A 24,923-nucleotide genomic window follows, 5' to 3' on the forward strand; every position below is an offset into this window, starting at 1 on the left:
GTTCCCACAATGGGAGAGAGGGAGTGGGGGTGGGGATTTAACTCCCCCATGAGTTAATCAGTGGACACCTTGATTCTTCACTTTCTGCTATCCTGAAATAACCAGGTTCTGCCCAGTTCCCTGAGAAGATGTCGATTCCAGTGGCCCTTTTTGTCTGGTTTGTCTTCACGACATGCTTTTCCTACTAGCTGACTCACTTCCACACAGTAATACCCCCACTGCACAAGGAAATTCTGCCCAGGGTAAATCCTGTCTTTCCAAACAGCCCTTCCCAGGATTACAGTAAAAAGGAACCCAGAACTATGCTTCCAAAAGTTGCTTAATTGGCAAAGTTAAAGGTAGAGGATTAACCTGGCCAAGTAAGTTTTACAGAACCTTGAAATAAACATTTTCCAACATGTTCACAGAGGCTAAATGCACATCAGAGTTAATGCACAGACGACCTCCATAGCCATTGTTACAGCATTCTGATTAGATTATAACACACAGTAGCTTGCCTTACATTCAACAAGTTCAACAGGACACAAACCCATAGTCAGCTGAGCACACAACAGCTCTCCCCTGAAGTGGCTCTAGTGAGTGAAGCTGAGTTTCAAAAATACAAAGCAGGTTTAACAAAGCTATATTGAAGAGCAGCTTTTCTATGGCAAATCCTCACTGCCATGGATGTGGTCTGCTTTATATATATATATATATGCCTTGCTTACTGGTTACTAGTTTACACTGAATTTTTAAGGATTTATTTGATGACTTAGGAAAATATACTTGTCCTTTCTTGCTTTGATTCGGGTCCTACACAATCATAAAATTGAGTAAGTCTCTTAAAAAAACAAAAGTCCACAGATCCCATCGTGGAAGGTTCCAGGAACCCCTCCCCAGGTAACAATCAGGGGATCTTCAACAGCTCAAGGAGTGCTCCAACGGCTCCAAAATACCCCTGAAAAAAAGTACACCGAAAATAAGAGCAATTCTCCTTTGACATACTTTGGTTACCATAAATTTGATTACTGCCCTTAATTTCTGACACCTGATTCCTGAGTACCCACTTTGCTGAACCCAAGGCCACCCTGGGAGCAGAAAAGCTCTGAGGAGCAACCAGGCTGAGGAGAAGGGTCCATGCACAGGACACTCCAGTCCTAACCAAAACCCACAGTGGGGCTACAGGAGCTGAGGGGCCCATGGTGGCTTGGCTCCCTCTGGTAGGAGGCAGGATCCAAGTCAGCTCCTTGGGGAATCGGGGCGGTGAGAAGCAGCAGAGGCCTGGAGCTTTTCCAGACAACCGAGGCAGGACGGAGAGATGGGACATGAAGTGCGACAAAGCAGGAGAAGCTAAGGAGGCAAGTCACAGAGGGAGAGCCTGACTGGGCTGGTGGTGGGAGGGAGAGTGAGAAGGGGTGGGATGGGTTCAAGACCCGCCTGAAGCAGATGAGGTCCCTCCCACACACCCGGTGATACTGCCCAACAACCAGGACACAGGAAAGGAACAAAAGATATGGCAAGCAACGAGGCTTCTAAACAGGGTGTGCAGGACTGAGGTGCCCCAGGCTGCCAAGCAGCCTCACCCAGGAAGTAACTGACGTTGGACTCTGGAGAAGGGCGGCAAGCGGAGTAGCACGAGCAGAGACATGCAGCAGATGAGTGGACAGCAGTGCCCTGGGATGACATTAAGAAAGGGGTGCAGACAGAAAAACGTCTGAACAAAAGAAGCACATGAGGGGCAGGCAGAGGCATGAAACAGAGCAGCCACAGCTGGACCCACTCCAGAAGTAGTCAAGGTCATGCACAACCAAGAACCAGGACATAACCCAAAAATGAAACACACACACACAAAAAGGAGCTCAGCATTTCAAAAATGAGACAAAACCCACAGTGGAAGATCTTTCCAGCAGGAACCAGAGAATCACCCTACAGTAACACAGAATCCATCAAGGTCTCCAAAGGAAGAGATTAGATAGTAATTTCAGAAAAAAATGATTGAAAAAGGAATGTAGGAGATCCTGAAAGACTTGCTTGTGGATTTAAAACAATGTACAAAATTCTCAGAACTAAGGTCTAATTTATATTCCAAGAAAAGCTTCTCCAAGAAGCTTGTGACCACACAATAGAAGCTAAAACCTGCGCTTTCACTCTCCTTCTTAATTTTAAAAAAAGGCAGCCACATGGATCTGTGCTAGGAGAGGCGGCCAGCAACAGCAGGACTGCTGACGAGGACACAGCAATGCTCAGGGATCCCCAGTCACAGCCTGAGGACAGACTCAAGGGTGTCCACTGTACAACACTTAGCTATCTACTTCGTTTTATGTGGTTTTCTGGATCTGTGCTTCACTTTACAATAAAAAAGAGATGAAGTTAACCATTATACTGAGCATCACTGAAGGCCCACAACCTACTATCACGTAAAAGATAATGGTTATTACAAGCTGCCAAGAGCTACAATGGGAACAGTAAAGGATAACATAGAAAGGCCTAAGAATCTATATAAGGCTTTCACAACAATACTTGACGGACTTCAGGGTGAGGGCAGGAGAATATTCAAGACTCAAAAAAGCCTAGAATAAAGTCCCACAGCACTGAGATCAACACTAGACTCAGAGGCCCGAACGCCAATGGAAAACACAGACAAATGGACCAGCAACTGCTAACCAGAGAGGAAAATGAAGTCAGCGGGCAGTAAGAATGACAAATGTAAAAATAAAACTCCATACATTATAACTATTGAAAAGTTAAAAAAAAAAAGTTAACCTAAGAAATCAATCTCCATGTCCTACATAGGAAAAGGTTCAACAAGAGGTAGAAATGCAGCAGAAGTGAAGTTATACTTATACATAACATTTAAGAGGGTTTCTTTTCTAATACAAAGCAAAAATAAAACAGGTCAAAGATCACAAAATGCAAGACGTATATGAAAGGTGTAAAAACTCAATAATTTTGTACCAATTAACCAATAAAAGAATGTTAAAAGTAAAAAGAATTTAAGGGTACAAACTTGTAACATGTAGTAAGCAAGCCATAGAGATCTAAAGCACAGCATGACTAAAGGCAGTAATGTTGTACTGTATTTATGTAATAACTATGGGAATACTGCAATCATATTAGAATAAAAATGCATCAAACACACCATACACCTTAAACTTACACGTTACATGCCAAATTATTCAATAAACAAATTCTTATATTAAAAAGTTTTTTAAAAATTATAAATTTTAAGTTTTTTGATATAGGGAATTTGTGCATTTTGGATTTTAACTATGAATTTAAACAACTTTAAAGGAAAAGCAATCTCTATAGCACTTCAAATCCTACTTTGATTTCTGTCAATTCATATAAACCCTGTTAAAGTAAATATACACATACAATTCTGTAAAATGTTCATGGTAGCACTAAAATTCACCACCACCTGAAAGAGTGCCCCACCACCACGGTGAAGGAAGAGTGGGCCCCTGCCACAGCACTGGCTCCCTTTTTTTCCCCCAACTGGAAAAGAGAAAGGCACTATTCAACACAGGACACCAGGTCGAGCAATCCAGTGATTCTCTTCCACTCTGTCACCTCCAGCCTGTCTCCATGTCAACTTCTTATGACTGTGTGGTTCTGGTCCTGGAATGTTTCTTACTCATCTACTTGTTTTTAGAACATACATCTTAAGTAAATGGCACCTGAACTGTATCAATACATAAAAACTGACTTCAAAAAGTGAAAAGAGCAGCAGAACCCAGAGTAAGTGCATTTAAGAAGTAAGCATAATGGAAAAATATAAAGGATCATTCAGAATAGAATATGGCATCAGGAACATAGGTGCATGTTCATCAAGATTCTTTTCTTTAAAATTGCTGAGGGTCACAAGTTAACCAAAAATCTACCTTGCATTAAATCAGAATAGCTTTTGAACTTTATAAGTTAACTTTATCACACAATTACAAAAAGAAGAACTGCAATCCATTTCACCTCTATGTCAAGTTCCAAAATGTGAGGACATTCCCTTACGTATACTTCAACAAGTCAGTCTGCTTACCTCATGTTCCGAAAAAAGTGCTTTCAACTGCCCCTTGGACCAATAATCCAAAGCATATGCCAAAAGCCGCATGGCGATCGTATTAATTCTCAAGAAATTTCCAACAAATACCACCTGGTTAATGTTCTGAGCACATCAAAAAAAGGCAGTTAGTTTTCATCTTAATTTCTGTTCTCTTGTAAAAGCTATTCCAAACAGAGCACCATGTATACAGTTTTAGCAGCAACTAGACTGCTGATCAAAAAAAGTATTTACATTTAATCCAGTCAGCCCAACACTATGTAAATTTGATCCCCAGACAACTCTGGATTACTTCAAAGCACACCAAAAAATGTCATAGGAGAAAACACTTAGGAAATACATTTGTATTAAATGTGACAAACAATAAATACTATTTAAAGTTTTATACAGATAAGCTTTAAAAAAAGTAAGAACCAATTCAAAAGAAGTGAAACAAATACACAAATTATGTAAGAAAAATAATAGGAAAAAATCTACTTCCCTAGTAATGAAATAAAAAATATATAATTTTAGACCTATTAAAAGCTATTAGCAAAACAACCAACTGAAATTCCACCAACATTAGTCAAGCTGTGCTAAAACTGACCCATTAAAATTTGTGGCTAAAATCATCTAAACTGGTACAGCCCTGTGCAAAAAATCACCTTGGCAGTGCCTATCACATCCATAAGCACGGTCCCATTCTTCATGTGAGACATCTCACTCCCAAGCCCCTGAGCGAAGAGTAACTACCACAGAGCTATCGCTGGTGAGCAACCAAATGTCCAGCTCCACGTGAATGACTTACATCACAAAAGAAACATATGTAGCCATGAAATATGTAATTTAAGTAAAAAATATAAACAGCTATGTTCACCGACTAAAAATCTAAGACACATAAGCACAGGAAAGGGAACATGCAATGAGAAAACAAGTGTTAACACATATGAATGGAAATTTTTTAATTACGTGATGCTGATACAGTGTATTTGAAAAGGACCCCATCCTTTTGTACCTTCTGAAGTTTCCTTTTTAAACCACATGCCTACATTATCCATTTAAAATAGTAACTAAACAGAAGCACAAATGGCACAAGCTGTAAGCTGCAGCGACTGGGCCCCCGAGGGAAGGCAACTCTTGGTTCTTTCATAGCCCTGTACAATGCTGCTTGACCTGATGCTACAAGGCAGCATTGTAAAGAAGCTGAAAGCACGAAGACGCTCTCTCCTTGGCGCCCAGCTTCTCCCAGCTCCAGGGACTTCCTCTGGGCTCCTCCCCAGGACTCTAGAGCTCAACACCGGGCTCGGCACTGACTACCTTCCGACCTTCCTCTGTTTTCTCCTCAAAAGATGTAATTTTACTTCTAGGTGGTAGCAGTATTTATCTTCACTAAGAAAAAAAATCAAGGAAGATCAGTCTACACTTGAAGAGTTTTAACACTGCCAATAAAACAAACTACCCAACATAACATGCAGGCACTATTCAGAGAAGACAGACGTGCACAAGGTGAGGCCCACTGCGGACATTCTGCTCTCCTCAGAGCAGCTAAAGAAATCCAAGTCCCCTTACTTCATTAAGGGCACACATTCTTGCTATTGAGCCAATGTTGTTGGTGATGGTGATCAAAGTTGCTCTGGCGAGGTCCTCTTTACTGACAGCCTCTCGCTTCTCCTTGCTCATCATGTTTCCAAAGCTGTGATGGAAAAAAAAATTACCTTTGTTAAACCAAAAGCAACACAGCCCAATGGAATTTGAATGTTACTTTACTAAGACAAATGTCACTTTTAGGGCAACTGTTCAAATCTTCAAACATTTTATTATAAAATAACAGAGCATCTGCTCAAAGAGAAATGTAATTTCCAAGAGATTCCTCAAGCATTCTGAATGAAAAAGTGACTTTTCCTGTGGTTCCCACTGAAACCTGGCTTTGATCCCAGATGTTCCCACATTTGGTTAGGATCTCATCTGCAACCAGGGACAGTTCCAAGAAGGTACCTCTCCCAGCAGTTCATCCTCAACTGCTCAGCTGTTCCACTCAGCTCAGGAGTCACATTTGCTAACCTATTTTGTCAGAGCAAAGTGCAGACAGCCGAGTCCCCAGTAAACTACTTAAAAGTTTCAGGTTTCCCTGGAAGATGAAGTACTTCACAGTACTTGGCCAACAGAATTGCTACATTAGTAACTGAGACCAGAACACAAATCTAACCAATCAGAAAAGTGATTACATATGAGCAAATACTACAAACATAGAAATGAAATCTACAGCATTTACAAGGTGCCTAAAATTAGTAAACAAGTAAGTACATATGAATGCTTTTTCTATATTAAAAACCATGCACCCCAATTCAAAAGAACAATTGTATTTCTAAACAGTCAAAATGAAATTAGGAAAACAATTCCACTTACAATAGCATCAAAGAAAATAAAATGCTTAGGGATATATTTAACAACTGTACACTGAAAACTATAAAACACTGGTTAAAGAAAGCAAAAATCTAAATAAATGGGAAGACATTCCATCTTTTTGGATCAGAAGACTTGATACCTTTAAAATGGCAATATTCCCTAACATAATCCACAAATTCAACACAATTCCTATCAAAAATCCCAGCTGCCTTTTTTGGAGCCACTGACAAACTGATCCTCAAACTCACATGGAAATTCAAAGTACTGACTGGTGATGTACCACAGTGACCCTTGAAAACATTATGCTAAGTGAAAGAAGCCAGCCACAAAAATCATATTATCTGATACCATTTATATGAGGTGTCCAGAATTAGCAATCTCTCGAGATTATCAGGAACTAGGAGTGGGGGAATAGGAAGTGACAGCTAATGGATGCAAGGTTTCTTTCTAAAATGAAGATAATGTTCTGAAATTGGATTATGGTGGTGGCTGCACAATTCTGTAAACATACTAGAAGCCACTAAATTTTATACTTTAAAAAGGTGACCTTATGGTATGTGAATTATAGCTCAATAAAGCTGCTGAAAAGGAAAAAGATATAACCATTATTTAGCTTTTATTCCTACATTTCTTAGAAAACACACGCCCCCTTACCTCGATGCCACAGCCCAGCCTGGCAGTCCAAACCTCTCATAGTCCCCTCCATAAATGTCTCGTACTAGTTTATCCACTTTGGTGCTATCTCCACGAGATGCCATTTCAAGAGCTTCTTCAAAAGTGGTACAGCCAGTAAGAAGACAGCAGAGACCAAAAAAAGTTCCTCCTCCAAGACTGTGATCAAAAGCAAACAGAATTCTAAAATTTTTAAAAATTAAGAATAGGAAGGTAGTATTTATAAACCTAAAACCATATTCAATCTTGCCCTAACCCAATCATGCCAGATGCCACTGTGATGACACAAGTCTATGAAAAGATAAACACAAAGGGCCTGACATATATCTTGAAAATACATATTCATGTGAGCCAACAGAAAGGAGCAAAACATGGGGCCCACCTCCCCATCCCTGTCCTGAGTGCAGGCCAGGCATGTGCTGAGAAGAGGCCTCAGGGACAAAACCCCTACACCCAGGCCCATGCTGGCACCTCCTCCCTTTCCAGGTGCATTAAACCAAGTCATCCTCATCCAAGCACCCTGGCTACCACCCTCGCCATGCCCCAAGAACTCCTCCAATAATATGGTTTCACCCAAAAATCATTCTCTAACTCACACCCATTAAAAAACTGTTTATCTCCATCCCTAGGTTCCTTGTTTTCCTTCAAGTGATCTCTAGTCCTCAAACCAAAATATATTAATTCCCACCTACTACCTAATTCCCCTTTCAGGCTACCCTCCCAGCCATTTTTCTACGGCTCAGGACCTCAGCTTCTAGACCTCACACCAGCCCCAGCTGTTGAGTGTGTGTGTGCACACACATGTGTAAAATCCAGGCCGCTTTCACAGCTGGGCTCTTGCCTTGCCTTCTCCTTACAGAAGCTACCTAGCAGCTATGATTACTCGGTGGCATGTGTACAACACACACTACCTGAGAGCAGCAACTGTGGACTCAATGAGTCTGCTGAGGTAGTCTATGATAAACTACGGTAATAAAATCTTGAGCAATAGAGATTAAAGAAAAGTTGTGGATGAAATCACAATTTTCAAAAAGAAACAGTATTTGCACAATCCCAGAAAAATGTATCTTTCACACAATTTTAACAGATCCCTGAAGGTGTACTTATATGCAATACCTGAAAACTCAATTGTAAGCCACTATGACATCAAGAATAAACCACCACCTTTATATGAACGACCTACCTGGTACCTGTGACCCGCTTGTAATTATCTTTGGAATATACTGCTAAAATGCTAACCCCTGAGCCAATGTTCACCAGAAGCAAAGGGTAGGGGTTTTTCAAATCAAACGGTAACTTCTGACATTTTTCAGCATCAGCAGGGTTTTCAAAGTAATAGCACTGTGACCGTCCATTGAATCCAACTGAGTCGATGTATAAAATCCCTTTTATCAAGCAATCTAGTTCATCAAGTTTGCAAAGCTGAAGATCACCTATCTGTAAGGGCACAAAAATGTATTCAGACTTGTTAACAAGCCAAACAAATAAAAGTTCCATTTATAAGGCATCCCCTCTACATTAAACAAACCCTAACGGTGCTCATGGACGTGTATTATTTGTACATGCTTTACATAACAGAACTGTAGACGACGGACTGACAAGACAGACTCCTCCTGCTCCCCCAGACCCAAATACACTCTACCTACAAATCACTGCAGCAGCTGGAGAAATGTGCCAAAAACTCAAGCAAAAACCAAAATGCTCACAGGGACCATGAGCAGGAGCCCGGCTGAAGTCCCAGCCCTATCAGAAGGCAAACCAAGCAATCCACGTGACACAAACCCCTGGGGACACATGGCAGAAGCCACAAGGACACTGACATCTGTCTTCCAGAAGCCCGTGGTCAGTGCTGTGGGAGAGTGTCAAAGGAGGGCATACTGTATTATTAATAACCTGAAGCCAAAGGGCTGAAAGTATCCAATTAAAAGGTAACGTTTTTCATTATATAAACTAGTTATAGCCTCTGGAGGAGGATTTCAGCAGTATCAAAATTGAAAACCTTATTAGCAACTTAATTCCATTTTAATAATAATGATTATTACTCATATTATGTGACACTATATAGCAATTAAGAATAAAGAAAACCTTCATTCGATTAAGATTGAAGTGGGAAGAACTCCAAAACATGCTGTTAGTCAAAAAGCAACTTAAGAAACATTTTATGAAATATGATCCAATCTGTGTATTTTTAAAACCAAGTCTATATGCATGTGTATGTGTCAGTCATGCAGAGAAAACTAAAAAATATACATAAACTTTTCACAGTGTGACTTTGGAGAGATGGCATAAACAAACATCCACATTTTACACTCTGAATTTTTAACCCATTTGAATGTTTACAAGTATATATACTCAGTATTTCTAACAAATGTGAATGTGTCTCAACCCCACAAATGACCTATTTCTGTTTACAACCACGTTCTGTCCTCCCTGCAAGTTCTCCCCCTTTAATTTAAGTCTCATTTGATTACATGTACACTCAAAGTATTCCAATTCACAGCAGAGATGGAAATTAACAGGTAACTTCATCTCACCCCTTAATTAATCCTTAATTAAGAATATTAAGTTACTCCTCTGACTAACCCCAAGCCCCTGAAGTATTCAACACTGCCCTTGTCTCATCTGCTCATCCCTCCCCGCCAAGAGGAATACCAGCTTCCTGACACTTGAATCTCAAGGACCAGCAGTTCCATTTCTAAGCCAAATCATTTTATACTGGTGGCCTATGGAATCCAAGTAGTCTGTCATGGTATGTCAAGCCAATCTCCTTTTATCCTTCCCACAACTCATGTTATCCTGAAGCGTCCTGCTGTGCTATATTACTCTTAATGAATCCCAGCCTAACTGATAGTTAAGATGACTAAAACACATAATTTCACTAACTCAAGTTATTCATAATGTAGATATTGCACCAACAGGAAAACTCAACATAATGTGAGGAAATCTGATTCACACTAAAAAGGAAACAGGGTAAACTCAATATATTAAAAAAATACTTCACTTTGGTCTATTAAGTATTAGTCACTCCTAATGTACAAGGATTTGACAGGCATTTCATTTTCAGACAATTTTCAAGGACAGTACTACTTACTACCTATAAACGAAAAACCCCAACTGCCTAAGAACCAATTCTTAAGGTCTAAAAGCCACTTTGTACCCTTCTCCTTGGATTACCACCCAATGCTGAACCTCTGGTTAACAGCCCAACTGGTTCTCAAATATGTTCCAAAGAGCATCTCTACAGAGGCCTGGAAATACGAGGACTTCCTCAAAGGAGGGGAGCTGTCTCTCCACCTGCTACTCCCCCTTTACTAAGAGAAAAGAAACCCATGAGCACCAACAACCAAGAGAAATTTAAGCAAAGAATATAAACCTTGTTGAAAATGCATGTTAATTCTACATTTTGATTGTGGTCAGTTATGGGAGAACGTCTGGAGATAGAGAACAAAAAAAAGCAGACAAGGTCACAAACCATACAATGACAGCCAGGGGAAAAATATATAGACTAACACGGGCAAAGGCAGACTCTGTAATAACATTCTTATTGGTGGTATTAATGGTCACTGAGATATTTTAAATCTATATTGCACCCTGAAGGTCCCAGTCTTGGCTAATTTACTTGTCAGTTATCCCACCCACCCTACATCCACCCTCAAAGGAACTAGCCCCAGGGCCTGCAGTGTTCACTGAATGCAAAATCAGGTGCCTGCTGGCACTCCCCCTAGTGTCCACAACAACTCAGACTCCTGTTGACAAGCACAGCACAGCCCGTGGACAGAGGCACCTCTGCTGTCACCCATCTCCCACCAGACCTGAGGCCTGAAAACCACTGCTCTGGACCCGAGTTCCTTGTTTTTTGAATAGTAAACTTGCCAAAAACCATTTAAGAGGGACAAGAGAAATTATGTGACAGACAAGATTGAAAAAAATTTTAGGCCATGAAATGACATTAATTTTTAAATTATTTTTCAATCTTATTGTTCAAGATTTAATGTTTTCCTCATGGGTAGAGTCCTTACTCTGCTTACAGTTTCACTATTTTTTCACACTAGAAGAACACAATGCTATGCTTTTAGTGGCTCATTCTCATCAACTCATCTGAACCACGCAAAAAGCAAACTATAAAACAATCTCTAGATGGTGGCTAACTCCTATCCTACCACTAATTTATATTTAACCTTAATTTGACTCAAGAAAATTCAAGTTCATTATAGATGGAAATGACTCCGCCACTTACTACTGGAATTATTTTTAACAATCAGATAACCATAAATTGTATATAAGCTAAAAAATGCATACTGTGAGAAAATCCTGCTCAAATTTGTACGCTCCACCTCCAGTGGCACAAAAGACTGTGTGGAGACTCGAGAAGTTTTTATCTCTGCCCATTTGAATAAAAGCAGGCATGTCATGAGTAGGAAAGCGTATAAAGTGCAGATTGCCTTTGCGTCCACACAGAGTCAGGTCCTTCAGCTCCAGGTGCACATCCCGAATACCCGTGGACCCATAAGCCACATTGGAAGTCAGGTACTTCCGAATGCTTTTCAGACTTTCCACTTCTTCCTCCTCTTCTTCAGTAGTGATGTCTTTGGGCTCAAAATAAACCAGCTTGACCAGGGTTCCACCAATATCCAAGCCAAACCATGGAAAAACTAAATGGGGAAGGAAAATAAAGTCAGAACAGCTTTTTAATGAAAACTAAATTTATACTTACTAGATTATCAACTTATTTCATATTTATACCCTGAGGTTTCCAAGGACTACATAAGCAAAAAAGTTTTGGGGAGAAGAAATATGATAGTCTGATTTGGAATCATGTCTTTAAAAAAAATTACAAAGATTAAGAAGAAAAACAAAATGTCAAGCCAACCCAACCCTCTTACACAGATAAGCCCAAACTACAATATGAGATATTAAAAACACAAAATGACTACCTATGAACCTCAACTCTGGGGAGGTGGGGGGGGAAACGAAGATAGAGAATTAAATTAGTATCATCATTCCCCTTGGAAGAAATGTTGAGACTTTTCAGAGCTTTGGTTTAGTAGCAAAGTAGGGGTAGGGGAAACTACCAATTCAATGTAACATACAAGCTCCAGTAGTCAATTTCTCTCTCAAAATCTGATGTCCTATAAATAAAAGGTTTCAATGGACTTCAAAGGAACAAATATTTCAAAGTCAGTATCTGTTCCCCAAAAATCCTTCCCAAGAAATGGCTTTAAGAGACTGGATCAAGATGGACTGCACATACATACATGCCTTCCCCTCCCACCTCAAATCTTAGAAATGACTAAAGATTTAGATTTATTAATATACAGTTGACCCTTGGACAACACAGGGGTTAGAGATGTCAACACCCCACACAATTGAAAATCCAAGTATAACTTCCAACTCCCCAAAAACTTAACTAATAGCCTACTGTTGACTGGAAGCCTTACTAATAATATAAAGTTTAACACATATTTTGTATGCTGTATTATACACTAGTCTTACAGTAGAGTAAACTAGAGGAAAGAAAATCTTTTTAAAAATTGTCACAAATCTCCAAAAAATTTTCCAATATTTTACTAAAAAAAAAAAAAACACGTAGAAGTGAAACCTCACAGTTTAAACCTGTGTTGCTTAACGGTCAACTGTATTATTTCCAAAAATAATTCTGGAAAACAAGAAGTGATACTATCAGCAGGAACTAGGTTGATAGAGGCAGTAATTGTCCAGAGTCTTCAATAGAGGAATGTTACAAAAATTACAAGCAGCTGTGGGGAGCAAAGAAGGGTTCAATCCAAGCTGTAGATGGAGCAGCTGTAATGGGGAAACAGGAGCAGGCTCCAGCACAGTCATGGTCATCTGGCAGCGAAATGCATCGGGTGCCAATGGACAGGCCAGCCACTTGGCTCCTCTGAGACCCATTCTCCACTTCCACACCCAAAGAGACAAGGTCTTCACTCAGCAAAGGCACTTGAGCCAAAGAATCAGGATAGCACCCAGGCAACTGCTATTACCCAGAAGAAATGGGAAGCCCCCACACCCAGCCATATACCCCTATCTCTACCTCATACTCCATCCCAAAACCAGTAAACAGACACTGCATCCACTGATAAGCGAACAGCAATCCTCAAACCAGAGGTGTCCCCCAAAAGGATAATCAGCACCACAAAAATGAGAAGCTGAACATCTGAAGGACGAGTTGCAGGAACAAACTGTCCCCCAAAAGGATAATCAGCACCACAAAAATGAGAAGCTGAACATCTGAAGGACGAGTTGCAGGAACAAACAGGAGACTTTAAAAGAATCATAAATATCACATGCATGATAAATGAGGAAGCCATCACAAAGAAAAACCAGAAATTAAGAAATGATTGCCAACTGTGGTTGTGGCTGCAAGAATCTAAACATGATAAAATTATACAGAACTAAATACACATACACAAGAGTTCATGTAAATCTGGTGAAATCTAAGTATGAACTGTGAATTGAGGTAACGTTAACTTCCTAGATGAGGGCTGGAGTTTCAAAACCAAAAAAAAAAAAGAAAGAAAAAAAGTGGGAGGACAAATTACTACACATAACATAACATAAAAAAACTTAACATAAATCAGTCTCAAAAACCAGCCAAGTGAAAGCAGCTTTGCACAAAAGGCTACATACTATAAGGTTCCATTTATATGACCCTTAGAAAATACCAACTAATCATTTCTTCATCTGACAGAACACAGATCAATGGTGGGTCGGGGGGAGGCACGGGAAGGAGAAAACATTCTGTAGTAACCGAATTCTTGATTGCTGGGGGTGAGGAAGGAGCTTCGTGGGTATACATATCTATCAAAATGCATGGAATTACACACCTAAAATGCATGCAGTTTATTGTGAATTATACCTCAATAAAGATGCTTTTATAAAAGTAAAAAAGGAAACACTAATTTCCAAAATAAAGCTCAACAGATATGTTTAACAGTGAAATAGGCACAGAAAGAACAAATGGAAAACAAAGCTAAGAAATTCTCCCAAAATGCCTCTCAAAAATGAAAGGTTTATACATATACACACACACACATATATATGTGTATATATATATATATAAAATAGAGACCCAGGAAGTCCAACATCTGTCTTATGTGAGTTCTGGAAATTTCCTGGGGAAGATGGGACAAAGAAGATAGGAAATCATCGGGTTCACTAAGTGTTAAGCAAGAATCAATTAGTGGATACTTGAGACACATCTTGAAATTCCGGGAAATCCTGAAAACTTCCAAAGGGAAAAAACTTAACTCCTACAAAGATACACAAATCACATAAAAGTAGAATTAGACTTTTCAACAGTGACACAGATGCTAGAAGACAATGAGTTCAAAGTTATAATGAAGATTTTGAAACTTGTATCCAGCCAAATCATCTTTCAAGTGCAAGTACAAAAGCAATTTCCACACATAAAAGAGAGCTCAAAATTTACTACTCAAAACCTTCCCTGAAACAATTAGTAGATGTCCTCCAATAAAATTTTTAAAACATTCAAGATATGAAACAGTAAGCAAAGGAAGCACTACACGCTGACTTTTAGAAAAATAAGCAATCTGGAACTAAAATACTTACCATGATTTCAACATAGGAAGTCAAAGAGGGAAGAGAAACGAGGGAAGTAAAAGCAAGTAGCAGTTCCGCCTTGCTGGGGAAAGGATGAAACAGATTCTCATTAGTTCTAAACAAAAATAAAGTAGTGATGTTTAAATAGGCTGAAAATTTGCAGATAACTCCACAAGAAGAGAAAATGAATATATGCATGACCTTCAAAAAATTAAGAAATAAAATCAGCTCAAAAACAAAGAAGAAAAAAAAATATGGTAAATATAAAACAAAAAATCAGGCATGAATGCAAACATATCAGTAATCACAAATAAGTCAAATTTAACTATATGCTTATATAAAAAGATACATCTAAGTACAAGTAGACTTAAGATAAATTAATGGTAAAAACACCCACAACAGAGTCCCATCCCAAGGTACTCAAATCAAAGTACTCATATCAAAACCTTAAACACTTCACTGAAGCTGACATATTATAGACTGCAGCTAATTCACACTTAGGAGCCATGGTGTATGGTGAATTCAGTCAAACCTTACCCTGCAAGACCAGCACCGCACTTAATAGGGACTCTTATGCTCATAGTATGAGGTACCCCTCCCAACAGTGATTTGTGATACACAACTCTCATCTCCATGTTCACTTGCAATTATATATCCAACTACAGAATCAGTAGGTAGGTATCACTGGCATCTTTCATTAAACTCAGTTGCAACATTTATATAGTTGAATTTGGGTAAGTAAAGTAAATGCCTGGATGGTGCTGAGACAGGGACCATAGATGTAGTCAGAGTAGGGTGAGGGCCTCCGAAGGGGGCAGGGCAGGATATTTGCAGTCAGAACAATGTAACTACATGTAAGGAAACCACCCCCCCTGCTAAAATTCTATGTTAAACATTGAGCTCTAGAATCATTCTTCAGTGAAATCAGTTAATGTTCCCCAGATAAAGAGTAGCACATGTTTTATTATTCTAATCATTTGTAACCATGTGTAAGATTCACTTTAGCATACTAAAAGGCCCAGGCCTATGTGCTGTCTTTCCTCCTTCAGATCTGACGAGGTAATTCTGCAAACTGAGCAACTAACTTAGCAGGCAGACCCAGCTGTAGATGGCATGGTAAAAGGCAAGAAGAATCCCATCTTAAAGATAAGATTGCATTTTAACACCCAGGAAGTTCAAGAGGCAAGATTCTTTAGCAAGTAGACAATACCTCAGCCCACCTTGGGGGCTGGGCAGGCAGCCTTTTGATATGCTCCCAGACCAAGGCGCTGGTGTCCCAGAGAGAAATCAAGGCAGGAAATTCCTTACAGTTAAATTAATTTTTAATATTCAGGGACCACTTAACAAGTCCCCACCCCTAAGTTTTTTCATGTTCTCGAAAAATCCTCAACTGCCTATAAAACCCCCTAGACAACGCACCACTACGGACTCTCTTGTCCCTTCCTGGCGTGAGCCGGGAGCTCTGTCCTTTCACTTTATCTCCAAATAAAAGCCTGTACCTTGCTCTCCTACCTTGACTGTTTGTGAAGCTCTTTCTTCAGCTCCGCAAACAAGAAACCCAGCATCAGTGCCACTGTATCAAGCAACTGAACAGAAAGCAAATCAATACTAGCAGACTAAGCAGACGTCAAACACAAAGCATTAAAAGGGAAAAGAAGTATCATGTGCATAAAATGGTGTAATTGACATGATCCTAACATATGCTTCAAAAATATTATAAACAAGGAGAAATTAGCACATCTACAAATTAATGGGAGAATGACACGTCTCAGAAATTTGCACCCACACAAAATAAAGGTATACAGAAGATCTGAATATCACACCTAATAAGGTGGACCTATAAAAAAAAAGACTTTCCTTTCAAATACCTATAGATCATTCACAAAAATGAGCTACACTAGCATAAAGAATCTCAAATTTCAAAAAACAAAAACCATACTCTTTGCACAGTACCTCAAAATTGTAAATTAATCCAATGAACACAAAGAAATAAATCTATCCATCTGATATTCTTAAACCCACTTCTATTAACTGAGGTTGAGGAAAAAAATCAAAACAAAACAAATTGTAAATGTCAATGAGAACACTATATATTAAAAACAGGATACACCCAAGTTGGTACTCAAAGGGAAACTTGTAGCCTTGAATGCTTATTAAACGTATTCAAGAGGAAGCCTGAATGGGAATGTCACATACAATTTGAAATGCAAGAAAAAGAAAACAGACCCAAAATAAGCATATTAACAATAAAAGATGTAAATAAAATTAGAAAAACATCATCATGAACAAAGCTACAGTAGAGCTGATCAATAAAAATCCAGCTTTGAAAAAGCCATTAAAACTCAAATTTCTGTTAAGTATATCCAAGAAAGAGAAGATACAGCTTTTCTTTAAAAAAAAAAAGATATAAGAATACATAACCAGAGATTATACAAATAAGCCAACATACAACATTTTAACAGTAAGTTTAAAATGTACACTAAACAGAATTATCAAGAAAAACCAGTGCAACAAGTAGCTGAAGATGAGGTAGAAAACACAGAAATCAAAAGCACTGAGAAATTTTAAAAACAGGTCAAAGACCTACCACCAAATTAAAAGAACTAAGCACCAGGTCCTAATGGTTTCCAGGCAAACCTTTAAGAGCTTCTAGGCACAGAAAAATCTAGAAAGATTCCCAAGTCACTCTAACCTCATATCAAAACGGAAAAGAAGTATATTACAACAATTGCAAAAACACTACACTTTTAAACACAATCCAGTTGTGCAGCAAAAGTAATACACGATGGCCTACAGACATTGTTTTCAGGAATGCACCGATGGTTTTCACATTAGAAATTCTAATTAGTAAGGCTTGCTTACATTAGCACATTGAAAAACAATGATTATCTCAATAGATTTCAAAAAGTAAAATCAAGAGAATCAATTAAAACCGAAAGACCTAATAAAAATTTTTGAAGTATTTGGTTGTAAAAAAATATACAAATACTAATAGCTTTTCCTATATAATGAGCAAAATCCAACAAGAAAATGACATGAAAAAATGTCATGAACAAAGCCATAAAATATTTAGAAATAAATCCAATACTAAATATATCATCACTGTAAAAATGGCATACTGAAAGAGCAGTGGGAAGATAATTCTTGTTCCAAGAATGAAAATGAAGTATTATTAAAATGTCAATTCTACCCAAATCAATCTAACTAACATCAATGCAATTCTAAAGAGAACACTAGCTGACTCCCCAGTAGTCATTCCATCTCAATCCCAGTGGGGGGAGGGGGTCCTGATTTTTTTACACCCACAGTAATTCCATTACCAGTGACAGACTTCCCAACCTAGCATAAATCATGAAAAGTCTGTCCCTGGCACCTAGAGGAAAAGTTTCTTCACCCTTAAGCAAGCAACAGTGCTGCAGATGATTAAAGCAAAGAGATTCAGTTTTGATCTTCCTACTAGCAGCACCATTCTTTAACCATCAACTTTAAAATGATGCCAAGCTTGTGGACCACAAAGAAGAGAAAGAGCAATCTACCAACAAATATCAGCACATCAACAGGATTGCTATCTTAAGGTTTGGACATTATCTTAAATCCAAGGGAAAATTTTTTTAATACTCAAAGCAAATTAAGCCTTACAGCGATTTCCTTAGATTAAAAAAATGAAACAGTAGTATATGGCCATTATGTTTTAAACGATCATCTATACATGGGTGCATGAGCTTATTTCATGTTTACAATGACCATACAAGGTAAGTACCAAATCATCCCACTGTACAGATTAAGAAACTGAAATGCAAAAAAGCCCAAGGTCATAGTCAAGAGAAGACAGAGGTAGAACTGAAACCCAAATTTCCAAAATTCTTCAACAAGTATCTATATAAACCTAAGAGTGCAGAACACATATTGAGTTAGTAGAAAAATAAAATTAACAAAATCCACATACTTTAAATAAGGAGGATCAACAATATATAAGGAAAAATAAAGAGCCTTAAGAAAAGAGGGCAGTTCATACCAAAAGCTATCCTGTTAAAAGCCTCAATGGTTTCTCGATTTTTCTCTAAACTACTGACCAAACTATTACATAACAAAACTGAGAGGCACTGAGAAGCAAGGGAGGCCCATTAGACACATGCTGTCTAATAATGGCTGAAAGAATTGTCTCAACCATCCAATTCTGGTATTTCTGAACATTCCACCTGTCCAAAAGGGTTCAGCTTCCTATCACTGAGACTACCCCATATTCTATAACATAATACATAGTGGGATAAATCTTCTAATCCTTATTTAAAACACTGTTTCTGGTGGAAAAGTCATGGAAAAAGGAACTTTTACTACATCATGTTACTCAAATCTCACTGAAAGGACATCTATTAGGGAGCCCTTCCACTAATTTTCACAGATAATTTAGTCTGTTTGCACCCCTTACCATTACGTCCTGATATCAAGACCTCTAAGGTATTCATACTTGACACTTAGGACACATCTAAGAAAGAATTTAAATTCTCCCTCACAGATTATTTATGCAAAAACATCTTTAGCACAATGTCTACCCAAGTAAGTTTCAAAAACCAAAATATTTTTCAAGCAGAATATATGGTTTATAAAAGTGTGCTCAATGTCCCAATATTATGAACTACATCTTTACCAGACCATATGTGTTTAAGATATCGCAAACCCAAATCCCTAGGCTAGTCTAAGCAGCAATCCTTAGCCTCCATTAAAAGATATTCCTTACTAATAATTATTCTTATTCCCAAAACAGTTTTACCTCAAGGATTAGATACTTATAAAATACTGCATATCATAAACCCAGCAGACTCAATAAATTCTAAATTCAATGGAAATATAAATACACAAAACTTAACAGACTACTAAAAAGCTGCAAGATGCTTCCACTTTTAGAAAGCAAACTTTAAGCCATTATTTAGAAAAGTGGGTTTTCACATCTTAGTCTCACTGACATAAACAGAGAAAGAACAGTCCCATTAGACAGATACCCCAAGTTATGAACCTGGAAAATGCTGACTAGGTTATAAATTTAAGCCCAAGGAACATCATTGCTCTTTCAAATGACCAGTTGAAACAGCTATTCTTGTCACTGCCTGAAAAGGTCCTCTCCAATAGCCTACAGTCTACTGCTCCTTCCAACATATGTTTAAGCAAAATATTTTAACAGCGTATCTCTATTCTTATGATAGAGGACAGGCATGCCAACACTGGACAATCAGATTATCTAAATGCATGATTCATACACATGGCCCCTAAAATAACATAATGTGTCATTTTACACAGCTGCATTACCTGGACTATTTTTAGGCCCTCCTAAATGCTTTATATTTGTTATATATCCAAGATGAGGCTGCAGGGGGAGTGGGGCTGTTGAACTACTCTGATGTATGTTGATAATTTTTTTTTAATTAAAAATAAACAAATGGGCTATAAAGCAACAGAAATCTAACTTTTTCCTGAACTCCCAGTGAGTAGCCTTTCCTAATTCCCTAACTTTAGTCAAATACTGCACCTTGAAAGGGGCAGCCTACCAGAGCCCCTGCACCAATTTCATTGTGCCAATACGTATGCTCTCCCCAAAACCAAGGAGAAACAATCCATTTTCTAGGCTAGTACAGTCGAGCTACAAACAAAAAGCTTTATTTTCTAGATGAATGGAGGCCAAGGACATTCCATGATTGGCCTGAGTCCAAAGTCACCATGTCCCAGAGATCTTCCTGGCATGCTACAACATGCTCAGGAGTCACCTTCACAGACCCAGCTCATGTCCCACACAGACCGGGAGCACTCTAATCCCAGGGTTCCCATAGCCCTGCACATCTGCTGCACATCTGGAACCCTTGACCTAAATGCATATTCTTTTGTTACATGCTGGCATACACTTGTCAAAACTGTGCATTTTACTTTGTGCAATTATGCCTCAACAAAATTTTTCAAACTGGAAGATGCACACTCTTTGCAGGGGGTGAAGTTTGAGTGATTCTGAGCACCACTGTTCTGGACTACATCGCATGTCCTTCCCTCACTCCACAATGGGGAAAGCTAAGAACATGTGTCTTAAGTCAGACAATTAGATGGAAACACAGCTGCATTACTAATTCACAATATGCCCTTGGACAAAGGAACAATTTCACTGAGCCTGATTCCTCATCTGGAAACTGGGGATAAAAAAATACCTACCTCACAAGATAATTGTGAGACTTAAATAGTATGTTTATAAAATATAAAATATCTGGCATAGTGTCTAACACTAACAATTAAGCACTGTTACCACGATTAGCATCTTTGCTTCCACCATTTTAAACCAATCTTTATTTGGCACTTCTCGCAGTCCAGTAAGACATACTCTAACTAATTAAAACTTTTGAAGAACTTCTTAGACACACACATGCCTAGCCTCATCGTTAACAGCTGTAAATCTGGGATGAGGGTAGGTTTGGCAATCACACTTATCCAAGGAACATGTGTTGTAGAACATGACTATAACCAGGGCCCACAAGCATTTCTAAGATAAACTGAATAGCCCCTTCTATTCATGTTTCAAATGACAACTAGTCTCCCACCTTTATAGACAAGTAGTGTAATGATGTCAGAACAAGGTTTTCTAAACTCCTAAGAAAGGTGATACCCAACCCATACCTGACTCACCCAACAATAAATACAGAGATTTGGTCTTTACTGAATTCTCTCAAAGTTAAAACCAAAGTATATTCATGGACAGTTCAGCAGTCAACAAACAGGCTGCCTCTCCATCTAAGAGGTGTACCCTTGGACAGCAGAGGAAGAGCAAATGGGAGAAAGAATATGTTTATTTCTTTAGCAGGTCTCATTACCTGAGAGATGGCTTTTCATGATTTATCAGTAAGCAGTGAATGGACCATGCCAAACACCAGACACCAAAACAGCAACAACAACAAAAAAATTCTACGAGTATTTTTTTTTAAAAGATACTTCAAAATCACCTCATATACCACCCCAAGCAACCCTCACCCCTCATACAGTTCTAAACAAGTTGTTTTTCTGAGTGGCCACTGAATGATAAGAAAAGCTTGTTAAAATCCAGCTTCTCACTGGCCTCCCCAGATTTTGACTCAAAAGAGAGAACTGGATGCAGGCAATCTTCATTTTTAACTCCCAAGGTCATTTTCACACTCAAAATTTGTAAGTACTTTCACATCAGCTAGAAATTTTCACCTCAAGTAAAAACCTTTAACACAAAAGACTGTGATTATGCTTGGTCTTAAAAAAAAAGCTAATAGGACATAAACAATTTAATAAAGCAGTGGTTAAAGCTGGACTTCCTTAATTTACATTTCTGTTCCACCAATCACTAGCCATTTGAAACTGGGCAAACATGCCCCAGTTTTATCTGTAAAATGGAACATTGCCACCTACCTCACAGTTGTGAGAGCTAATGCGTTATTAAAAGATCTCAGAAAAGTGCCTGAAAAAAGACAATTAAAATTTTTTTTTAATTTTTAGTTTTTTAAAAAAAGATTTTAATTTTAATTTTTAATTTTTAAGAGTACCTGACCCATGTAAACACCCAAAAAGGCAATACACATTTAGAATCTTCGTGGCCAACAGCCACAAGCAGCTGACTATATAGCTGTGATTCTTATTTGCTGATGGAATCTACATCAATCTCTAATGATGCAGTACAAAACCATGAAGCAATGTTTTCCATCGCTTAAACATCAGGTGCTCCTCAAATAAAACACAAGCCAGGTAAGTGGCTCTAGGCTTGGTAATAGATTGAGCTGGTATTTCCCAAATCTATCAAGACAAAAGAATTAAAAACTCCCAAACTTTTCAAAGCAAAATAGGGCTACATTTAATATTTAATCATCCAAATCATAGAGGGTAAATCAAGTGGGTGGATGGACTAAGGTCCAAGACTATGCAATAAAGACCTCACATTCATCCTGCCCCTTTCTCTCACTCTCATAATTTGCACTTAAAGCAAGTACTTCCTGAAACAGGAATTTGGCAACAAGAAAAAAAAAGGTCTAAGCATATGTAAAATGCCACTGTACTGTAAAGCTCACATTACATTATCAAGGCAGCAGATCTTTCAATAGCATACAGAAGACTTGAACTGAAGACCTGGAAAGGGGAGAAAATGCTTAGACTAGACCACAACGCAGAAAAAGAAACCTGATAAAATGGAGAAACTGATTCTCTGGAAAGTGTTCAACTTCCTAAGGCAAGAGTCCCTCAGAAGAAAAGGCCTAATGCCCAGAATTCTGAATCGTATCAGCAAATAGATGTATGGGTGAGAGATGACCCGAATTCTCACGGGAGGAAAAACAGTTAAGTGCACGGACCACAGAACCCAGTTTTAGGCCTGTAGCAACGCCAGGAGCAGTTAACCATTTTCCAGGTAAGCCCGAAATCTCCAGACAAAGAAGGTTTAACGTCGTGGAGAACAGCTCTTTGGAAACCCGAGGTAAAAGGACATGGAGGAGTCAAAGGATTTGGGGGCGGGGAGGAAGTGGAAATTGGTCCACAGAACAGAATGATGTGACTCTCAGGCAAAGAATGCTGAAGCTAAGAGGGAGGAAAGGTCCTGGGGAAAGGCCCTCCACTCGGACAACCGGAAAGCGCGGACAACTGCAGGCCAGGGCCGGGTAAAGGCCGAAACCCGAAGTCCCTGCGTTTGAACACGAGGCCTCCGGCCGAGTGTCAGCCATGCACAAACCTGAGACCACCGTGCGGGGGCACTGTACCCGCGCGAGCGCGCGGGAAAAACGGCTGCCAAGCCGGAAGGGGGCAGGGCGAGCCGCTAGGGCGCCCCGCTGGGCACTTACGCGGCCGCTTCTTCCGGAGGCTTTCGACGCGCTGGCGGGAGACCGAGGTAGGGCCGCTGTAAGAGCCGGGGTGGTCCCGCCTCACGCCCTCCGCGGGAGCTGCGGCCGCGGCCCCAGCCCCGGCCCCGACGGCGGTCTCCGACGCGCTGCTCGCCTGGCGCCGCAGCGGCTCCCGCCGCCGCCCATCCGGCCCCCCGGGCGCTGGCTCTCGAGCCGACGAGGCGGAGGTGGCGGCGGCGCTGCCGTGGCGCTCCATGGGCGCGCCAAGCCGACCCGCTCCCATCCGCAGCAGCCGCTGCTGCCCCCCGAGCCAGCTTCCCAGCACCGAACGCTTCTGCCGCCTCCTCCGCGGCAGTCCAGCCAGAGCAGAGGCGCACCCTCTCCCGGCCGCCTCTTCCGTTGCGCCAACGCGCAGCAAACCAATCTAAGCAAGCTGGGGGCGGCCCGGAAGCCGTATGTCCAATCGGCTCCCTGGCTCGAGGGGGATAGCCCGCGCCCCCGTCCAATGAGAGGCTCCCAGCACAGGGCGGGGCGGGGAGCAACGGGGGAGGGGGCCCGGGCTCGGTGGAGGAGGAGAAGGTGGTGCTGGTGAGGACCGAGTGATGGCGGCGTCGCCCAGTGGACGCGTGGGGGTTGGGGGGCCGGCACCCCCTCCTCCCTCCGCTCCCGTCCGCACGGGCGGACAGGCCCGCGCCCGGGGCCGCAGAACTCTCCCAGGACGCCGCCGCGCGCCCCCGGGTCCCGCGCCGCTGCTGCGTCCGGTCCTCTCCCGGCTCGCTCCTTTTTCCAGCCCGGCAGGGCCCCCGCAGGGTCTGGCACCGAGTGGTTGGCGGACGGAAGAGTTTGAACGGCGGAAGAGTTAGCCTGTGTCCTTCGGCCGGGTTCCGCCGCTCCCGTCGAGGCCGCCAGCTTCTCCGCGCTATGTTTTACCAACCTCCTTCCCCCAGCACTGCCACTGGCGTGTCTGGGCTAAGCCCACACCATTCCGCCTGCGTTGGAAAAATGTTCCCGGTTCCAGAAGGAAAGAAAGGACTGGAGTTGGTCTCCATGGCAACTGGGAGAAAGAGGTGGGTTATAAATCCCTCGCCACCCTCCAGTGGTGAAGGAGGGTGTGTGGGAGCCGGGATGTAGGGTTGGCTTTTTGAAGTAGAGTCTGGACCTGCTTTCTGTGTGGTTTATTGGGGGAGTTGGGAAGATCTGGTGGCCGCCTTGGAGCCTGGATTGTTGGAGGGATTTTTGTTTTTGTTTTTATCATCTTATTCACTTCTTTTTTGGAGGTGAGAACATGATCACCTCCAGCCCTTAGATAGTGACCTCTCACGCCCACTAAAAGGCCCTTTCCAAACATCCCTGGAATGATTTCCCAGGCTTATAATGATCTGGCCCCGCTCAGTATCCCCAAGGCACTCCCTTACTCCCGTCAAGTTTAA

General features: G+C 40.5%; 1 protein-coding gene across 5 annotated transcripts; it reads right to left on the reverse strand.

Annotated features, from left to right (window-relative positions):
- Positions 1-433: 433 nt before the first annotated feature.
- Positions 434-23,904, reverse strand: PANK2 (pantothenate kinase 2). Of its 5 annotated transcripts, XM_036885103.2 has the most exons (8): positions 23,494-23,896; positions 11,533-11,742; positions 8,797-8,939; positions 8,274-8,527; positions 7,073-7,249; positions 5,582-5,705; positions 4,013-4,138; positions 434-937 (listed from the first exon to the last, which is right to left on the reverse strand). In XM_036885103.2, the coding sequence occupies exons 1-8, from the start codon at positions 23,774-23,776 to the stop codon at positions 887-889; spliced, it is 1,368 nt and encodes a 455-aa protein (XP_036740998.1). In that variant the 5' UTR covers positions 23,777-23,896; the 3' UTR covers positions 434-886. The 5 variants fall into 5 exon arrangements, 4 of the variants coding, with proteins under 4 accessions (XP_036740998.1, XP_057358752.1, XP_036740999.1 ...); XR_005024740.2 differs by lacking the exons at positions 4,013-4,138; positions 8,797-8,939 and adding an exon at positions 1,152-1,329 and having other exon boundaries at positions 11,390-11,742; positions 23,494-23,904; XM_057502769.1 differs by lacking the exon at positions 8,797-8,939 and having other exon boundaries at positions 11,390-11,742; positions 23,494-23,901.
- Positions 23,905-24,923: the final 1,019 nt, after the last annotated feature.

This window comes from Manis pentadactyla, chromosome 5 (genome assembly GCF_030020395.1).
Source record: "Manis pentadactyla isolate mManPen7 chromosome 5, mManPen7.hap1, whole genome shotgun sequence".
NCBI classification, from domain to species: Eukaryota; Metazoa; Chordata; class Mammalia; order Pholidota; family Manidae; genus Manis; species Manis pentadactyla.

Coding starts and splice junctions, on each gene's coding strand:
- PANK2 (XM_057502769.1), bottom strand. CDS start 23,776: ATGGGAGCGGGTCGGCTTGGCGCGCCCATGGAGCGCCACGGCAGCGCC. Junction 7,250..8,273: donor AAGCGGGTCACAGGTACCAG/GTAGGTCGTTCA, acceptor TTTTGATCACAG/TCTTGGAGGAGGAACTTTTT. Junction 4,139..5,581: donor GAATGTGTGCCCTTAATGAA/GTAAGGGGACTT, acceptor TGATGTGCTCAG/AACATTAACCAGGTGGTATT.